General features: G+C 37.6%; 1 protein-coding gene and 1 long non-coding RNA gene across 7 annotated transcripts in view; one reads left to right on the plus strand and one right to left on the minus strand.

The window, feature by feature from the left end:
- Positions 1 to 19,701, plus strand: part of LOC113603629 (uncharacterized) — a 114,429-nt gene that overhangs the window by 63,255 nt on the left and 31,473 nt on the right. For 2 of the 3 annotated variants that reach the window (XR_008299964.1, XR_008299963.1), the window contains exons 3-5: positions 3,722 to 3,818; positions 12,218 to 12,282; positions 13,726 to 15,516. This is a non-coding gene — a long non-coding RNA (uncharacterized LOC113603629). Of the gene's footprint in view, positions 1 to 3,721; positions 3,819 to 12,217; positions 12,283 to 13,725; positions 15,517 to 19,701 lie in introns of those variants that run through there. The other variant, XR_008299962.1, reaches the window with a different exon arrangement.
- Positions 16,936 to 19,701, minus strand: part of MPP7 (MAGUK p55 scaffold protein 7) — a 290,238-nt gene continuing 287,472 nt past the window's right edge. For all 4 annotated transcript variants that reach the window (XM_027073705.2, XM_053225441.1, XM_053225440.1 and 1 more), the window contains 2 exons: positions 18,444 to 18,587; positions 16,936 to 17,951 (listed from right to left, as the gene is read on the minus strand). In XM_027073705.2, coding sequence (XP_026929506.1) covers positions 17,772 to 17,951; positions 18,444 to 18,587 — 324 coding nt within the window. In that variant the 3' untranslated portion in view covers positions 16,936 to 17,771. The remainder of the gene's footprint in view (positions 17,952 to 18,443; positions 18,588 to 19,701) is intronic.

The raw sequence follows: 19,701 nt of genomic DNA on the forward strand, positions 1-19,701 counted from the left end.
TAAACATTAAAAAAAATAGACTACCTGAAATAAATAGTATACAAGAGAAAGCCAAAGAATGGATCAGTGACCTGGAGGACAGAGAAATGGAAAATAATCAAGCTGAGCAGGTGAGAGGGAAAAATATGCAAAATGAGAATAAACACCATCAAGCATAACAATAGTCACATTATAGGAATCCCAGAATGAGAAATGAGAGAAAAGGGAGCAGAAAATTTATTTGAAGAAATAATAGCTGAAAATTTTCTGAATCTGGAAAAGGAAACAGAAATCCAGATCTAGGAAACACAGAAAACCCCCAACAAAATCAACCCAGAGAGATCCACACCAAGACACACAGTAAATGAAATAGCAAAAAATAGTGATAGAGAATTTTAAAAGCAGCAAGAGAAAAGGAAAGCAGTTACATACCAGGGAAACGCCATAAATCTATCAGTGGATTTTTCAGCAGAAACTTTACAGGCCAGAAGGGAGTGGGGCAGGATATATACAAAGTACTAAAAGGAAAAAATCTGCAGGTAAGAATACCCTATCCATCAAGGCCATCATCCAGAATAGGAGAGACAGAGTTTCCCAGACAAACAAAAGTTAAAGGAATTCCTGACCACTAAACCAGGAGCAAAACTAGCCACTTCCCCATCACACGTGCTGCCATTGGCCTTGCCAAAACCACAGTCCAGCTGCCCTCCTGCTCAAGTCAGTGTGCATTGCTGCCTGCTCATGACAAGTCAACACACCTTCACCTCGGATCAACAGGGACTCAAACTGAGACTGTCCCCCCTCAAATTATAGACCCTGTACTGAAGTTTGTGCATAACAGTGGGTATAATTATAACAGAAGGAAGCAACTCAAATGGTGATGCCAATTCTCTGGAACGTATAATGGACAAAAAGAGTGTGCTGGGCTCAGAACATCTTCAACAAGCATATCAAAGAACAATACACTTCAGGTTATTAAAAGAAACCACCACCACCCACACACAAAAGCAAACAGTAAAAACCACTATGGTACTGGCATAAGAAAATCGACATAAACATCAATAGAACAGTATAGAGATCCCAGATAAATGCATGATTATATGGTCAATTAACCTTTGACAAAGTAGGAAAGAATCTGCAATGGGAAAGACAGTCTCTTCAACAACTGGTGTTGGGAAAACTGGACAGCAACATTCAGAAGAATGAAACTGGATCACTTTCTTACACCATAAATAAATTCAAAATGGATTAAAGTCTTAAATGTGTGACCTCAAAATCCTAGAAGAGAGCACAGGCAATAATTTCTGATATCATCTGTAGCAACATTTTTCTGGATATCTCCTAAGGCAAGGAAAACAAAAGCAAAAGTAAACTATTGGGACTACATCAAAATAAAAAGCTTCTGCACAGTGAAGGAAACAATCAGCAAAACAAAAAGCCTACTGAATAGGAGAAGATATTTGCAAATGACATATTCAGTAAAGAGTTAGTATCCAAAATACATAATTTATACAACTTAACACCAAAAAAACCCAAATAACCCAATTAAAACATGGGCAGAAGACATGAGCAGACATTTCTCCAAAAAAGACATCCAGATGGTCAACAGACACATGAAAAGATGCTCAACATCTCTCAACATCAGGGAAATAAAAAATCAAAACCACAATGAGTTATCACCTCACACCTGTCAGAATGGCTGAAATCAAACACAAGAAACAAATGCTGGTGAGGATGTAGAGAAAAAGAAATGCTCTTGCACTATTGGTGGGAATTTAAACTGGTGCAACCACTCTGGAAAACTGTATAGAGGTTCCTCAAAAAAGTAAAAATAGAATTACCATATGATCCAGTAATTCCACTACTGGGTATTTATCCAAAGAATAGGAAAACACTAATTTGAAAAGATACGTGCACCCCTGTGTTTATTGCAGCATTATTTACAATAGCTAAATTATGGAAGCAGCCTGTGTCCATTGACAGATGAATAGATAAGGAAAACGTGGTATACAATGGAATATTACTCAGTTATAAAAAAAGAATGACATCTTCCTAGTTGCAACAACGTGGATGGTTCTAGAGAGTATAATGCTAAGTGAAATAAGACAGAGAAAGACAAATACCGTATGATTTCACTTACATGTGTAATTTAAGAAACAAACAAAGACTCTGAACTATAGAAAACAAAGAGATAGTTACACGAGGAGATGTGGGGGTGGGGGATTGGTGGGAGAAATAGGTGAAGGGGATTAAGAGTACACTTTCTGTGCTGAGCACAGAGTAATGTATAGAAGTGCTGAATCACTATATCATACTCCTGAAACTAACACTGTAGGTTAATTACACTAGAATTAAAATTTGAAAGCTCCAGTTTTATACGGTAAATAAGTTTAGATATCTGCTGTACAATATTGTGCCTATAGAGGATGCTACTATATTGTACACCTACAGGTCTGTTAAGAAGATAGACCTTATATTGAGTGTTGTTACCATGATAAAAAGGGAGAGAGATGTTAGAATGAAGCTAAGAGATTTGATAGGATTCAGTGGCAGAATGTATGTAGGGGGTGAACATCCTAGTTTTCTACTTCCGCATAACACTCTGCCACAGAGTTAGCAGTTTTGAACAATGATCATTTTTAGCTCACATTTCTGTAGGTCAGAAGCCCAGGTGTGGTGTGGCTGAGTGCTCAGGGTCCCGTAAGGCCAAAGTCAAGGTAACGGCGGTGCTTACTGCTCATTTCTTCAGGGTCCATTTACAAGTTCGTGTGGTTGTTGAAAAAATTCAGTCCCTCACGATTGTAGGACTGCCATTGCAATCCTAGCTTTCTTCTGTCAGCCAGGGGCTACTTTCAGCTCCTAGAAGTCACCTGCGTTCATTGACGTGTGGTCCCCTCCATCTTCAGAGCCAGAAACAGAGAATCTCCTTAGTGTCAGATCCTTCTCACACTTCAAATCTTTTCTCTTTCTTTCCTTCTTTTTTTTCTTTCTTTTCTTTTTTTCAGGAAAAGTTTAGTCCCTTTTAAGGCCATGCCTGATTAGGCCAGAATAATCTACTTTACTTAAAATCAACTGATTTGGAATCTTGGTTACAAACGCCACATGCTTTTACAGCAGCACCTACATTAGTGTTTGATTGAAAAACTGAGGGAAGGTGTTTGTACACCAAAGGGTGGAGGTTCTGAGGGTCATCTCTTAATTCTGCCTACGACAGTGAAGAGTAAGGAGGGGTTAGCGTAGACTGGGAGAGTCTAACTGGACATATTGGAGGGACTGTGGAGCCATTAACTATGGCTGAGAATACAGAAAGCAGAGGGATTTTGGTAGGAAGGTGAGTTCAAATTTAGGTACGTGAGGTAAAGAGTTTTAACGGAATAAAATCTCAACTAAGTAATATTTTGCATATAAGAATGTCTCCTGCCAGCCTTACAAGGGCTGAGCCCCCATAGTATTTTCTTTTTTCTTTTTTTTTTTTTAGGAATATTAAAGCTACTGGTGAAAAAGACATAAGTTATGAAGAGGAACTGATCTTTAGGGACTATGAGGATGAAAGACGTCTACTTTATAAACATATTTTGTTCATCTCAGCTATGTGAAAGTTCTAAAGAATATTCTCTAACTCATGATGGGTTATATAAAATGTGCCCAAAAAGGAGGGCTTGATTTTTATTGTCTATTTCTTGAGAGAAGCTGGTCCCAGCTTCTGGTTTTCGTTACAGTTGGTATTTCTTCCTCACGGCAGGAATGGCAGTCTGCTGGATAACCACCTTGCGTATTTCTACCACCTGAAGATCTCCATGTGGAAAGTTCCAAGGTTAATTTTCCTGAAGAACCTGTCCGTAAGTCTAAAACACCCACTACCCAGGACAGCACTTACAGAGACTACCAAGGGGTCTTCCGTTGTCCAGTCAAATAAGTTTTCACTGTTTCTCCTACCTTTCCACAAATTCTTGAGCTACCAGGCTTTGCGGTGGGGGAGAGGCGCCCACTGTGGCCAAACCTTTTCTGCATTCATCCTACAGAGATTGGGATACAGGGCCAGACAAACTTAAGGGCAGATAAATACAATGTATCTGACCAGTGTTCCAGAGATATGTGTGGGGTGCCAGAGAGCTCCGAGGATGGAAATGAAGGTCAAAATCCAGCCAATCACAAAATACTCTGTATACTAGGATTGGGTTGTTTTGTGTTGTGTTGTGTTGAAGACAGATGCCTGACACAGTCTTTATGAGTGTGTGTGGTTTTTTATTCTTTCAGAATTTGTCTCACTTTTTACAGCTTTATTGAGGTAAAAATATTAAATTAACATTTAAAGTGTAATGTAATCCGCTTTGACAAATGTACTACCTGTGAAATTATTACCCTAATTAAAAATAATGAATATATCCATTGGTCCCAAAAGTTTCCTCACACCTTTCATAGTACCTCTCTTCCTTCCCCAAACTCTGGCAATCACTGATCTGCTGTCATTATAAATTATTTGGAACTTTCAAAAAATGGAACCATACATGATGTTCTCTTATCTTGTCTAGCTTTGTTCATTCAGCATAACGGTTTTAAGATTCTTCCATATTGTTACATGTTTCATTAGTGTACTTTTTTTTTATTCTGGAGTTCTGTTCCCTTGTATGGATATATTAGAATTAGTTTATCCTTCTGCCCATTGATAGATATGTAGGCTGTTTCCAGTGTGGGGCTATTACAAATAATCCTGATGTGGACATTTGTGTATAAGTGTTTATGTGAACATATGATTTATTTCCCTTTGGTGAATGTCAAGAAGTGGAATGATAAAAGTACACTTAAGAAACTTCAAAATTGTTTCCTAAAGTGGCTTACCATTCTTCCTTCCCTTCAGCGATGTTCCAGTTGCTTTACATCCATGCCGTAACATGGCATGGTCAGTCTTTTTCATTTTAGCCAGCCTAACTGGCTGTATAGAAACTGTGGTTTCTTTCAATCTGCATTTCCCTGTTGACTAGTGATGTTAAGCATCTCTTATGTGCTTATTAGCTATTTATAGATTTTCTTTTGTGAAGTGTTCACATTTTTGGCCCATTTTTAAAATTGCATTGGAAGACATCACAAGGATTTAAGCAAGAGAATATCCTCATCAAATTTATGTTTTAGAAAAATCACCCAAGGGGCGCCTGGGTGGCGCAGTCGGTTAAGCGTCCGACTTCAGCCAGGTCACGATCTCGCAGTCCGTGAGTTCGAGCCCCGCATCAGGCTCTGGGCTGATGGCTCAGGGCCTGGAGCCTGTTTCCGATTCTGTGTCTCCCTCTCTCTCTGCCCCTCCCCCATTCATGCTCTGTCTCTCTCTGTCCCAAAAATAAATTTAAAAAAAGTTGAAAAAAAAAAAAAAAAAAGAAAAATCACCCATGCTGGGAATATCGAGGATGAATCACAGCAGGGCCAGACTGCAGAAGAGGGGCCAACTGCAGGGGTGGGGGTGGGGGGGATTGGAATAGGTCCAGCAAAGGATGCTAAAATACTTGGCAGTGGGTTAAGAAGAGACATCTCTGAAACAACTGACAGGTGCTAGTGACCATTTTTATATATGAGGGTTAATCAAGGAAATCTGATTCAGGTAGAATTTAAAAGGAAAACCACCACCACCAAATACTGTAGCACTCACAATGTACCAAGCACAGTTCTGAGCATTGTCACAAATATTAACTCAGGATTGATATTCATAACAATCCTAACGAGGATTATCCACACTTTACAGAGGAGGAAACCAAGGCAGAGAGTGAAAAGGTATCATGCCTGTAACATATAAACAAAAAATCACAATGAGTGTGATTAAATGTATAGAAGATATGGTTTAAAGGATAGTAAAACATGGTTTTGGAACCAGGCATCTTGGAGTTTAAATGCGGTATCTACTATATACTGGGGCATGACCTTGGGCAAGTTTCTTAGACTCTGTGCATCTCTCTTATTCGTAAAACAAGGATACTGCTTTTGTTCAGACTGTTGTGGGCAGTAAATGAGGTGGCTTGTTAAAAGTTCCTAGAATAGGGGCACCTGGGTGGCTCAGGCAGTTCAGTGTCCCAACTGTTGATTTTAGTTCAGGTCATGATCTCACAGTTTGTGAGATCAGGCCCCACATCAAGCTCTGTGCTGACAGCACAGAGCCTGGGAGCCTGCTTAGGATTCTCTGTCTCCCTCTCTCTCTGCCCCGCCTCCCACTTGTGTGTGCATGCTCTCTTTCTCTCTCTCTCTCTCTCTCTCTCTCTCTCTCTCTCAAAATAAATAAACTTTTTAAAAAGTTCTTAGGACAAAATAGGTGCCCAGTGAATGTTAGTGCTCATCCTTTGTTCTGATAAGTATAGTCATAGAGTGAGTGAGATTGTCAGGGAAAGCCTGTAGAAGAGAAGGATGGAAAAGGATGGAAACCTAAGCAATGGTGTCTTGGTGACAGCATAGGGGGAGTTAAGGGAAAGGAGCTGGAAGAACATGTGTGAACACTGACGTTCATAATAGATCAGGATTCCAAAATTGGGCACAGATTAACGCCACGCATCGCCAGGAAGGGCACAGAGGTGAAATCTGCCTTACCGCTTCAGATGCACTTGTTACCAAGTAAAGTACTTTTAGAATATATTGTAACCAAAATTGAGATGTGCTATTTGTGAGACATTTATTCATCTTTTAAAAACTGAACTGTAAAAGTAGAACGGGCTAAACAAAAAAATAATTTGAATAATCCAGAAAGGGATGTACTGGAAAGCGAGACTCTCCAGTACCTGTACCTTCCCCGGGTGCACTGCCTGTACTAGAAGGTTTGGACCTTTCCGTATCATTTTATGTATATGCATTTTGTAGCACTCTTCAGGTCAATATATACACATTATTTAATAAGTACATTATAATAAGATAATACCAAAAAACCTCCTCATATTTTTAAATAGTGGCATAATAATTAAAAGAATATTACCCATCGTTTATCATTCTCTTACTGATAATAGGGTTGATTATATTTTTTTCTATAATAAATTCTACTTAAATTCTGATAAATTAACCTTCCAGTATAAATATGAACGTGCAAATGAAACTATTTGGTCTAAGGACATGTGTATTTTAAATTTTGATAGAACTGCAAAATTACCCTCCAAAAAATGTTTTAGCAATTTGAAGCCCATAATAGCTAATATTTATTGAACATTTACCAGATGCAAATACTACATAGAGGGCTTTATGTAGAGCATCTCAACAAACTCTTTTGGACCCATCCTATTATTACTACTTCCATCTTATAAATAAAGAAATGAAGGCCCAGGAAGGATAAGTAAATGAAATGAGGTAACATAGATAAGAAGTACGATAGCAGTGATTTGAACCCAAATCTTTATCATTTAGCATTGTCTGTAAATTGTGCTCATTCTTTTACTGATCACTGTTGGTTTTATTCATGCCTTTTTCATAAATTCATTTTCAACTGCTAGAGTTCATCTTTCAGTCTTTCTTCCTGGAAGAATATAGGGGTGGTAAATATGTCTAAGTTCTTGTATGTCTAAATGAGTTCATTTTATTGTCACTCTTGAATGATAATCTGGGTTATAGAATTTTCAGCTTATACTCATTTTTCCCGCATTACATAATGTGTCCTTTGCCATATGATACCCTGTTGCACATGAGATGTTTGATGCCCAACAGATTCCTTTCCGCTCCCTCCCTACCTCTCCTCCTTCTCCTCCTCCCCCTCCTCCTCCTCTTTTCCTTCTTCTCCTTCTTTCTCTCTTTTTTCTTTTTCTTTCTTTCTTTCTTTCTTTCTTTCTTTCTTTCTTTCTTTCTTTCTTTCTCATTATGGGATTCTTTCTCTGTTGATAAGGTTTACAAATTTACAAAATAAATATCTGGATCTTTAAATCTGAAGACCTATCTTTAATTTAGAGAAGGATTTATATCATGCTTAATATAATTTTCTCCTAATGGGAGATCCTACTAGGTAGATAGATACTGGCTGTCTTGGATCTGTTTTCCACATCTCCACACTTTTTTTTCCTCAATTTGCATCCCTATCCTTTTAAAATTATGTTTTAGGAAAATCTATTAGCTTGATTTTTCAATTTAATGTTTAGGTCTGCAGTAATGTCTGTCTTTTTATTCTATCTTATTAGATGTTTTCTGAAACTATTCCTAACTTTAAAGATATTTTCTTCTTCAGCAGCCTGTTTATAGCAGCAGGATCCGCAAGGATGCTAGTGTATGCTCAGTTATATATAGATCATATCAAAATATACTATTAACACAGGATGCACAGTGAAACGAAAAGGGTGCGAAAGAGGTGGGATTTGAATGGCTATGCATCCAATAATCAACCTACCATACTCAGTGATCCCTTTCTATAGGACAAATTTTGTATTATCCCTTTTGCACTCCTGACATGAAATCCATAGACATTGTAACCTGCAGAATTAAGAAGAAATTCCACTGTAAGGTAAAGAAGAGAGGAAAGGGAAGCATTTGAGAACAGAATATACCTTTTGATACGTGCACACTCAAGCAGCCCGCTTCTAAAGATGGCAGTAGTCAAATGCACGCAGTCACCACACATGCCACGTGAGTGAGACGCAGGTGTCACAAGTGGTATTGCCATTAGTGATGTGAGGTTCCAGAATGGTGAAAAACTCATACTGTGTTCTGAAAAAATCAAGTTCAATCTTCCTTTGATTCACGTGGTAGTGCATTCATGGAGAACTCAGTGTACATTACAACCTAGCCAAAACACCACTCATGTCATCTGTTCCCAAGTGGCTTGAGCCGATGTTTATTTTTATTTGTTTCTTCCCTCAAGCTTTTAAGGCAAATTTCCTGGAGCTCAGTTTTAGTCATATTTCATAGACTGATAGCTTCATTATTTTCTGAATAATCTGCAGTTTCATTTTTATTTCCTTGATGGCTAGAATACTTAAAACTTATTTACAAAATTTTTCTAGGTGATTTTTTCCCTTTCGTTTCTATTTGTCATTCATTTTCATTTCCATTGGACTGTGGAGATAAAATGCCATTTACACTATTTAAGGATTTTGGAATTTAATGAGGTTTTCCTTGTGGCTTACTTTGGGGTTGGGTTTTGTAAATGCTCGGTGGGGCTCTTGAAGAGAAGGTGTGATTTCAGTTTGCAGGACAAAGCATTCTTTCCATGGCTGAGACCAGACTTCTTGAGAAATTAGGAAAATCAGACCTTCTACAACTATTTTTCTTCACAATTTAAGAGAAGTGTTTGAAAAATAACCGAATAATGTGGTTTTGTTGATTATAATTCTCAAGGGTTTGCCTATGTCTTCAATGCTCTTCCTTTTGTGGCTTGCACCATTGATTACTATAGGAGAACATTCTGTCCCAAGTAATAAACATGGAATTCAATGTTGATATTATTATTATTGTCTCCTTTGCTTTCTTTTTGTTTGCATCTGCCTGGCTTATTGTTGCCAGTCCTTTTACTTATGCTCTATAGCTTCTCTTTAACATTTACAGTAATTATATTGTTCTGTAACTACAGTTATTCAAATATATTCCTATTTAGATCTTTTCTGTCTTATATACTAATAATTAGAATGTCTAGGGCAGAGTAAAGACTGAACAGATAGAATCTTTGGTATTACTGTTGCCTAATCAAGTTAAAAGATATTATTTTGTTTAAAATGGTAGACTCACAAGCATGATAAATTTGTAAATCCAAAAACATTAGAATAATTTTCTTCAAACTTTAATTTTAAGGTTAAAATTTCATCCATATTATGGAGGAAAAAAAGTGGAACCCAAGAAAAATAAAATTTAAATATAGTCTCTTGCTTTGGCCCATCCTATAGTTTCCAGAGATTACTTTCTTTAGATAAAAAAAAAAAAAGTTTATTTACTTATTTTGAGAGAGAGAGAGAGAAAGTGTGAGCAGGAGAGGGGCAGAGAGAGTGGAGGAGAATCCTGATGTGGGGCTTAAATCCATGAACCGTGAGATCATGACCTGAGCTGGAGTCAGACACTCAATGGACTGAGCCACCCAGGTGCCCCCAGGACACACTATTATAATACCATTGACTATATTCTTTGTGCTGTGCCTTTCATCCCTGCGACCCATTCATTCCATAACTAGAAGCTGGTATCTCCCACACCCTCCCCTCTGGCAACCATCAGTTTGTTTTATGTATTTATGGTCTATTACACCTTTTTGTTTATTTTATTCATTTTTTTTAGATTCCATATAAGTGAAATCATATTGTATTTGTCTTTGTCTGACTTATTTCACTTAGCATAATACCCTCTAGGTCCATCTGTGTTGTCAAAAGTGACAAAATATCACTTTATTTTTACGGTTGTGTGTGTGTGTGTATAGCACATCACCTTTATCCATTCATGTATTGATGGACACTTTAGTTGCTTCTGTACCTTGGCTATTGTAAATAATGCAGTAAACATAGGGGTTTATATATATGCATCTATATAAATATATATATATATATATATATATATTTTTTTTTTTTTTTCAAACCAGTGTTTTCATTTTCATTTGGTAAATACCCCTTAGTGGAATTTCTGGATCATATGGTGTTTCTATTTTTAATTTTTTGAGGAATCTCCATACTATTTTCCACTGTGGCTGCACCAATTTACATTCCCACCAATTGTGCATAAGTGTTCCTTTTTTTCCCCACATCCTCACCAACGCTTGTTGTTTCTTATCTTTTTGATTCTGGCCATTCCTACAGATGTAAGGTGATATCTCATTGTGGTTTTGATTTGCTATTTCTCTGATGATTAGTGATGATGAGCATCTTTTCATGTGTCAGCCATCTGTAAGTCTTCTTTGGAAAAATGTCTATTCAAGTCCTCTGCCCATTTTTTATTGGATTGTTGTGATTTTTTTTTTTTTTTTTTTTGGTATTTAGTTGTCTAAGTTATTTATGTATTTTGGATATTAACCCCTTATCAGATATATCATTTGCAAATATCTTCTCCCATTTGATAGGTTGCCTTTTTGTTTTGTTGATGGTTTCCTTTACTGTGTAAAAGCTTTTTATTTTTATATAGTCCCAGTAGTTTATTTTTGCTTTTGTTTCCCTTGCCTGAGGAGACATATCTAGAAAATTGTGGTTAAAACTGATTTCAAATTACTACCTATGTTTTCTTTTAGGAGTTTTATTATTTCATATCTCACATTTAGGTCTTTAATTCAGTTTGAATTTTATTTTTGTGTATAGCTTAAGAAAGTGGTTCAGTTTCACTCTTTTGCATGTGGCTGTCCAATTTTCCCAGCACCATTTGTTGAAGAGACTGTCTTTTCCCCATTGGATATTCTTGCCTCCTTTGTTGCAGATTAATTGGCCATATGTGTGTGAGTATATTTCTGGGCTCTCCAGTTTGTTCTATAAAATCATTTGTTTCTGATCCTGTAATAAGTGCTGTCGGTATTTAGATAGGGATTGCACTGAATCTGTAGATTGCTTTGGATATATTAGTTCTTTCCATTTGTGTCATCTTTAATCTCTCTCATCCGTGTTTTATGGTTTTCCAAGTACAGGTCACTCACTCCTTGTTAAGTTTGTACCGAGGTATTTTCTTCTTTTTGGTGCAATTGCAAATGGAGTTGTTTTCTTAATATCTCTTTCTGCTACTTTGTTATTAGTGTTAAGAAACACAGGTGATTTCTGTGTATTAATTTTGTGTCCCGCATCTTTATTGAATTCATTTATTATTTCTAATAGTTTTTTGGTGGGGTGCTTAGGGTGTTCTATGTATAGTATTATGTCATCTGCAAATAGTGACCGTTTTACATCTTCCTTACCAATTTGGATGCCTTTTATTTCTTGTTGTTGTAGCTAGTACTTGTTGAATAAAAGTGGTGAGAGTGGGAGGCACCTGACTGGCTCAGTCAGTTAAGCATCTGACTCCCAATTTCAGCTCAGGTCATGATCTCACAGTTCAGAGCCTGCTTGGGATTCTTTCTCTCTGTCTCTGCCCCTCCCCTGCTCTCTCAAAATAAATATTTTTTTAAAGTACTGAGAATGGACATCCTTATGTTATTCCTAAACCAAGGGGAAAAGCACTTAGTTCTCTTCACCATTGACTATGATGTGGCTGTAGGTTTTTCATATATGTATGGCCTTATTCATTTTGAGGTATGTTCCCTCTAAACCTACATCACTGAGAGTTTTTTAACATGAATTGAATGTTGAATTGTGTCAAATGCTTTTCTACATTTATTGAGATGATATGATTTTTATGGTTCCAGAGTGCTTTCAAGTTCAATCGTGTCACTCCAGGGAATGTGACAGCTGTGCAGAAAAACAGCCTTTGGTAAGTGAAAGTGAATAGTGGGAGTCACCTGAGTTACTCATGGATGCTGTTTACCATTAGGAGTGCTTTCAGCACCAATAGCCCAATAGCGACTTAAACCATTAGAACACTTATTCTTACCAGCTTTATTAAAATACAGTTGACATATAGCATTGCATAAGTTGAAGGTGTACAATGTGATAATTTAATATACTTATATATTGTGAGACCACAATAAGGTTGGCTAACACTTCCATCACCTCATATAATTACCTTCTTTTGTGTGTTTGGTGATAAAATGTACTCCTAGCAAGTTTCAAGTGCATAATACAGCATCGTTAACTACAGTTGCTGTGTTGTACACTACACTTGATTCCCAGAGTTTATTCATCTTATAACTGGAAGTTTGTAGCCTTGACCATCATCTCCCTATTTCCCTACCCTCCAGCCCCTGGTAACTACCATCTACTTTCTGAGGTTGCCCGTTTTAGATTCCATATATTAATGAGAACATACAGTTTTTGCCTTTCTCTGACTTATTCCACTTAGTGAAAGGCCCTCAAAGTCCATCCGTGTTGTTGGGAAAGGCAGAATTTCCGTCTTTTTTTTAGCTGAGTAATTTGGGTGTGTGTGCTTCCCCAATTCTTTATCTGTTCCTCTGCTGATGGACCTGTTTCCTTGTCTTGCCTATTCTGAGTAAGGCTGCAACGAACGTGGGAGTGTAGATATCCCTTTGAGACAGTGATTTCTTTCAGATAAATACCTAGAAATGGGATTGCTGGATCATATGGAAGTTCTGTTTTTAATTTTTTGAGGAACCTCCATGCCAAATTCCAGAGTGGCTGTACCAGTTTATATTCCCAACAGTCCATGAGAAGAACCTTTATTGAATATTTAGCAATTAGTGGAATGAGGAGGTCCCAGGATCAGTTCAACAGTTCAATGATGTTACAGATTTAGGATCTTTTCTTTTTTCAAAGGTCATCCTCCATCGATTGGCCTTTATGGTCCATTGTGCCTTGGTTTAAGGTTGGGATTATGGCTGTCAAATTGACAAGCATCACAAAATACCTGAAGTATCTCAAACAGAAAGGATGGGGATGGGGGCATAAAAGATCTTTTGCCTCATGCAGTTGTTTAAATCAGGGGAACAAGTCTTATTCACAGCTTCTCTGACAGATGTTACCTGGAATTGGGTAGCACGACCTGCTCCGATTAATCTCTGCAATATGCAGATTGTCCTGATTCATCACTAAGGGCCGGGATTCAGGCAGACTAAACAAAAATTGTGTATTATGCTACACAGGTATATTTCTGGTAATAGCCACCTTTTGTGGATTAGCCTGTTCACACAGGCATAGATACATCAAGTTCTGATTAAAGCAGCAGTGTTTTGAGAAAATTATAAACTGTATGCGTAAAAAGGATAAACCCTCTCCAAATTACCTAATCTCATGTTTCCAGCTCATGTTTCTGGCTCCAGTTATAGCAACACAAGGCAGCACAGGGCAGCGAAAAGAGCATGGTCGGAGGAAGGCGGACCCTGACCCTGATTCCACGACTTATCACCTGTCACCTTGGAAAAGGTACTTAAGCCCTGCCCCTCACTTTTCTCAGTTGTAAAAGATGAAGATATTATCTTTCATGTTAAGGGAACTGTGAGGACTAAATGAGATAGTGAATGGAAATCATACAGATGTTTGATGACTAGTAAGTACAATTTGGCAGTTCCTGGGCTTGTGTGTAAGACAGCTGTTAGAAAAAATATTTCCTGCCCTCCAGGAGCTTAAGGGTAAGTGGGCAAACATTTGGAAGGGAAGTGTGTTAGAAGAAAGGGCATTAATACAATTAAGGGACATTTCTTTCAAATCGATATAAATTACGTTGCATACCAGCGGCTAAAAATAAACATTTGTTCACTACCCTACTGAGGATTACTTGATTAGGTCCTGATGTATCACTTGGAAGTAATGGCTGTTTTCTAAATAATAAAACGGTCATAGAAATTATGAGGAAACTTCCAGCTAATTTGCTAATGGAGCACTGTTTCTATGGGGTGGTTATTTATAGAGGTAAATTAAAACTGTGTGCTGTGAGAATAATCATTATAAAACAGGAGTTCACAGTTACTGAATACTTCTATCCCAAGTTTTGTTCCAAATACTTTACATGGATCAGCTCTTTCAAGCCCACAACAATCCTGTGAGGTGAGCAGTATTATCATCTCCATTTTTCTGATCAGAAAATGAGGACCAGAGAGGTTACACGACTGTCTCAAGGTTGCAAAGCTGGTCATAGACAAAAACCAGAATTTGAACTCAAGGATTCTGGCTCTGGAGCCCATGTTCCTGACAGCTCCACTGTACAGTCTTTCGTTGGAACCAGAGCTGGGATTAGCTGGTTCAGCTGTTGAAGCAAGGACAATACTAATTAGCCTGTCTCTATGAACAGGTGGCAGTTTGTCCTCAGGGACAGCTAAATAAGAAGGTTTAGTTTTGCTCTACCTGTTCAGGAACAGGATGTGGCTAAAGCTTGAATTCCTGATGGGGAGGGGTGGGGGAAGGGATGTTCCCATCACAGATGGGCCCAGATCACCCACCCTCGACCTCTTTAAATGGCTGCACTGTATGGGTAAGAGCAAGACTAGTGAATTCCATCTCTTCAACAGCCTTGTTGAAGCCAATAAATACTTGACTGAAACAAATATGAAGTTTAATTTCAGACATGGCAAGTTCAAACAAAACCTTGATATCAGAGTAGAAAAGAGAATTTGTTCTACCATGGGAAACAGTGTACCAAATACCCAAGTACAAAAACAACTGTGCAGAAAGAAGACAAGTAACTTGAGGACACTTTATTAAGATCAAAGGTTTTCCATTGCATTCATTTATAAATCTTTACTAGTTAAGACGAAAATAAATAATAAAAATCTAGATCTTTGAGAAGCTTTGAATAACAGTTTCTGTAAATCTGCAAAGATTACATGTTTTGTCGATTTTATATTACAATTTAGATACATTCAATCATTATACAATACCAGGAATGTCAGCCTTACATATATTAAGAACATTTATATGAGGAAGTAAAACAAGGGGGAAGAATATTTCAATTTCACCTTTTTATTTTTAACCGATTTGATAATCATGGGAGTACAGAATTTCCTTCTTGATCTTGGATTTTAAATATATGGACTTAAAAATACGAACATTCCTCTTCTCCACTGGTGGCTGACACTCTGTGCTAGGAGTCGGCTGCTCCAAAAACTAGTGCATGAGGAACCCCACACGCATCTCTGTAGGCGTTGGAGGTCTGGGTGCAGACACAGAGTCCAGGGCCTTTTGCTACAATTGTCAACAAGGCCGTGGCCCTGCCTAACTCAGTTTTAACCTAAGCTCTAAGCATCCACGTGGCCATATAAATGTCACTTACAACACCATATAGACTATCTAATAAAAGATTCCTTATCATTTTTAAAAGAACATTGCTCGGCTCTAGTGTGAAAAGGGAGAATGGTCTGGACAGTTAGATTTTTAAATAACACCCCATTGCTACTGACAGCAAAAAGCACTCAGTTTCCACAACATTACACTTACCCTCTACCTCCACGGTAAAGAATGTGGACTGCCTAAATTATTCAGACCACTGCCTAGATAATTACATGTTTCCCATTACTCTTCGTACAGGAAGTCTTGATTTATAGGAAATTTTAGTCTGTGTTCAAAGAGGAATATATTCTACCCAAACTCTCTACGTAAGACTTGTATTTTCTTAGAGCAGCCATATAACTTTACGGCTTTAGCATCAGATCTGGGGACCCTTTTCCCCACTATCTTAAAAAACTAAATTGTTTGCTATTTAGTTACTAAACATAGAACTCGCTATTTGGATCATGTTAAGTAACATTTAGTCTGATTATTTTAGTGTGTGTATCAAGGCTATTGCAGTAGAGTTTTTGTCTCTTTTCTAATGTGAAATCTGACCTGTCTGAAGGAAATCCAGTGGATAATGCTATGTCAGATGTGCCGTGCACATAGAACACGCTTGTGAGTCTGTGTATGAACAAAGGTCAAATATTTACATGGAATGTTGACCCTGACTTATACAACTATTTTAAGTTACGACATCTTTACATACAATTTACTTTACGAATAGCTCCATTTGATAATTAAAAAAATATGCCTTTCAAATATTTCATAAATATATAAAATTTCACTACATTCTATTTTTCTTTGAACATGACATCTAAACTCTCTTTACAAATGAACAAACAAAATATTTTCTGTTTGGAAGTTACAGATGCAGTGAGTTTTGAATGGCCGGGTCTTACTGCAGGCAAGAATGACATGACATGTTCTCTTATACAACTTATGGTCATTTTACGGTCTTGAGCTACGTGAATTGTTTGAAGTTCAGTAGTAACCAAGAAAGATGAGAGCCCATCTAAATATTTACGATACAAGAGTCTGTCTTAAAAGTCTAGAAAAATGGCAAGATTAGGATGGTATCTGACCAGTGTTAAGAATTATTTTGATGATGCCGAGGTAAGTTAACATTACATGAAAAGTTTTCTAAAATATGTCTTAGTGCAATTTAAATATATGATCAATTGCACAGGTGAAAAATGATCACATTTTTAACTGTATCAGTTAAAACATCTACTTTTAGATGTAATGTAAAACATCTACTTTTAGAATAGGTATCACATTCTTACAATTTATTGGAAAAATCCAAAGCCAGCTAGAATCACCTCTTTGGTGACTCTAGAACTCCTGTTTGAGGATTGACAAATAAAAACGCCCTTTATAATCGTTACTTGCCCCAAGATATTACCATCCTGATAAAGATTAATACCATAAGGAAAGGCTTTTAGTTACGGATATAACCATTTTTAAAAGTCCATCTTCCCTTCTTAAACATTTGGGTCACTGATATGTAGTCATAAAAAGGCCTTCTCAAGCTATAACATGAAAGCCACTGTGAATATATTGTATATATGTAAGAAAAAGGTTGCACTTTAAAATAATAAGGGGATGCCTTACTGTTAGCCTGGGTAAATCTATAATGACCCATCCAAAGAAGAGCAAAGATGTCCTGTTTCTTTGGAGCTGTTCAAGGCTGCTAACTTAATACCTTCAACTGCTAACCCACAAACTTGATGGCAGGGCCCACGTCTAAGACCAACTGAAGCACTGAACTCCACTATCTATTCTCTAGCTATTTCTCTCTAAAACGTCCAACCTCATCTTGGAGCTAGAACTGCATGTTAAAGACAATCAGAAGGTTCAAAGCTCTGCTCAGAATACGGTACTGTGCGGATTTTGATTTTGGATCTTATACTCAAATATTGTGTTTGAAATAAGGCTGTAAAAAGATACAAACAAAACCAGCAGTTTTAACCAAGACTGCACATCTACAACAGTGATATAGATTAAAAAAAAACCCTACCACCAAAATGGTAACTGATTCCATCATGCACTCTACAGAAAAGATGCTCATGGGACCTCCCTTAGTTATGAATGTAACCAGCTCACTGGAACCCAGTGGGTTTCTGTCTCTAACTTGTCAAAAGTTGTCTTTAGCTCATTGAATGCCACAGTGAGGTCATCATTTACTATAATTTTGTCAAAAAGATGGCCATATTGACTTTCCATTATCTGTGCAGATTTAATCATTTCCTGAAAGTCGTCTTCCTACAAAAGGAAGTAAAAAAAAAAAAAAGGTTAACCAGGCAATCACACCACTTTAACGGATGCAAACATTTCCACAACTGGTTTACTGAATGCTATTCTGTGTTCATTCTTTCATCTCAGCCACAAATGAAAATGACCCTCTTGAATGACAAGTTCTTCAGAGGTCATAGCTTCTAATACTCTCTCTCTGATCTGTTTGTAACTAAACTGCTCTGACAGAGTCAAAATTCCCACCTTTCCCAAAATTCGGGATTGTCAGTCACTAACTTATCATTACAGGGATGTTTTGCTCAATATAACATAAAGATCTATTCATAGAAGCACAAAAAAGCCATTACAGTACAATCACTCAAAATGTATGTGCCTGGATACAATCTGTCTTTTATCGGTTTTTGGATCACACTGTCTACTACATCTTCCAAAGGCAGTGGCTACTGCACATTTGATTTTGAGCAGCACTTATGTCTTCTTACTAAGCATCATTGTACTTACTGTAAAGGGCTTTGCAGCACCCTGGTCATCTCTGCTTGAGATTATCTTTGCATTTTTCCTTGTCTCCCTCAAACGCTCTATTGATGGAGGCTTTATAAATATCACGTAGGGCTTAAATTCTAGGGTCCTTAAGTGTTTCACTGTCTGCAAGGAAGAAAATCAGTTTTCTTACATTTCTTCATAATGTCATGAGTGAATTTTACAGTCAAACTGAAGTTTCTTTCAAAGGAGAAAATTCCTTAAAATTATCTAATTCAGGCCAGTAGCTCTTTCAATATATTATTCAATTCATTGTTGACAATAAATAATATCAATAAATTATGAATATATGTTAATGATAAGTAATATAGAATGTTGAATAAATTATTAATTAACGAATATCAGTATTAATGAATACCCCTGAAAAGATGTCGGAGCATAGAATTTGCCTTTTAAAATGTTTTGAAATGTTATAATACTGAACAGAAGCAGCTAAAAATATCATAAAACTGGTTTTTAAATCAAATACTTAAAGGATGCCGTTGAGTTAAAAAGCTGTCTGCACATGAAAGTCTTCCAAACATCCCATGTAAGCCTTTTCCTGATCTCACACGAGTTCTCCTTTTGTCCTTCTGTCCTTCAGAGTGTCCTAAAAGGGCAAGCTTCCTGCTCTCCATGAAGCTTGTCAACACTTCCCCGTCAATATTTTATATTATTTACACTATGCTTCTGAGGACTCATCTGCAGTCAAGGGGGATTGGTAAAGGGGTGGGAGTTAAGGGATACTCTTGAGCCATAGTCAGAGCCTCCCTAGAATGTGAATACAAATCACAAACTCCCCTGAGGAGTTAGGCAGACAGGTTATGTGGGGTGGGGTTGGGGAGAGATGGGCTGTATGGCTGGTGAGGCTCTGTGGACATATTGCTGGAATCACACTGAGGGACTTGGACACAACCAGAGCCAGGGCTCCAGCAGAGAGGGGTTGTATAAGCAGAAGCATCCTATTCCTCACCGGCGCCCAAGTTAAGGAGTCAATCACCCTACTGATTCTTGGGACTCTTTTTACTTCAGACTCATCTTCCTGAAGAGAAGCCAAGGGCTTCTTTGGGTCATTATGGCTCTTGGAGGTTATGCACCCTAAGGTGTACCCATCAGTGAAGTGAGAATCTGTGATCCCTGGGTAACAAGGAAGATGCTACGGGTTGGATCTCTGCTGGAGGATATGTGGTTTGACAAGAACTGAATGGCTTCATCCACTGGCACCCTCAGTCCAAAGTGT

The sequence above is a fragment of the Acinonyx jubatus genome, chromosome B4 (genome assembly GCF_027475565.1).
Source record: "Acinonyx jubatus isolate Ajub_Pintada_27869175 chromosome B4, VMU_Ajub_asm_v1.0, whole genome shotgun sequence".
Classification (NCBI taxonomy): Eukaryota; Metazoa; Chordata; class Mammalia; order Carnivora; family Felidae; genus Acinonyx; species Acinonyx jubatus.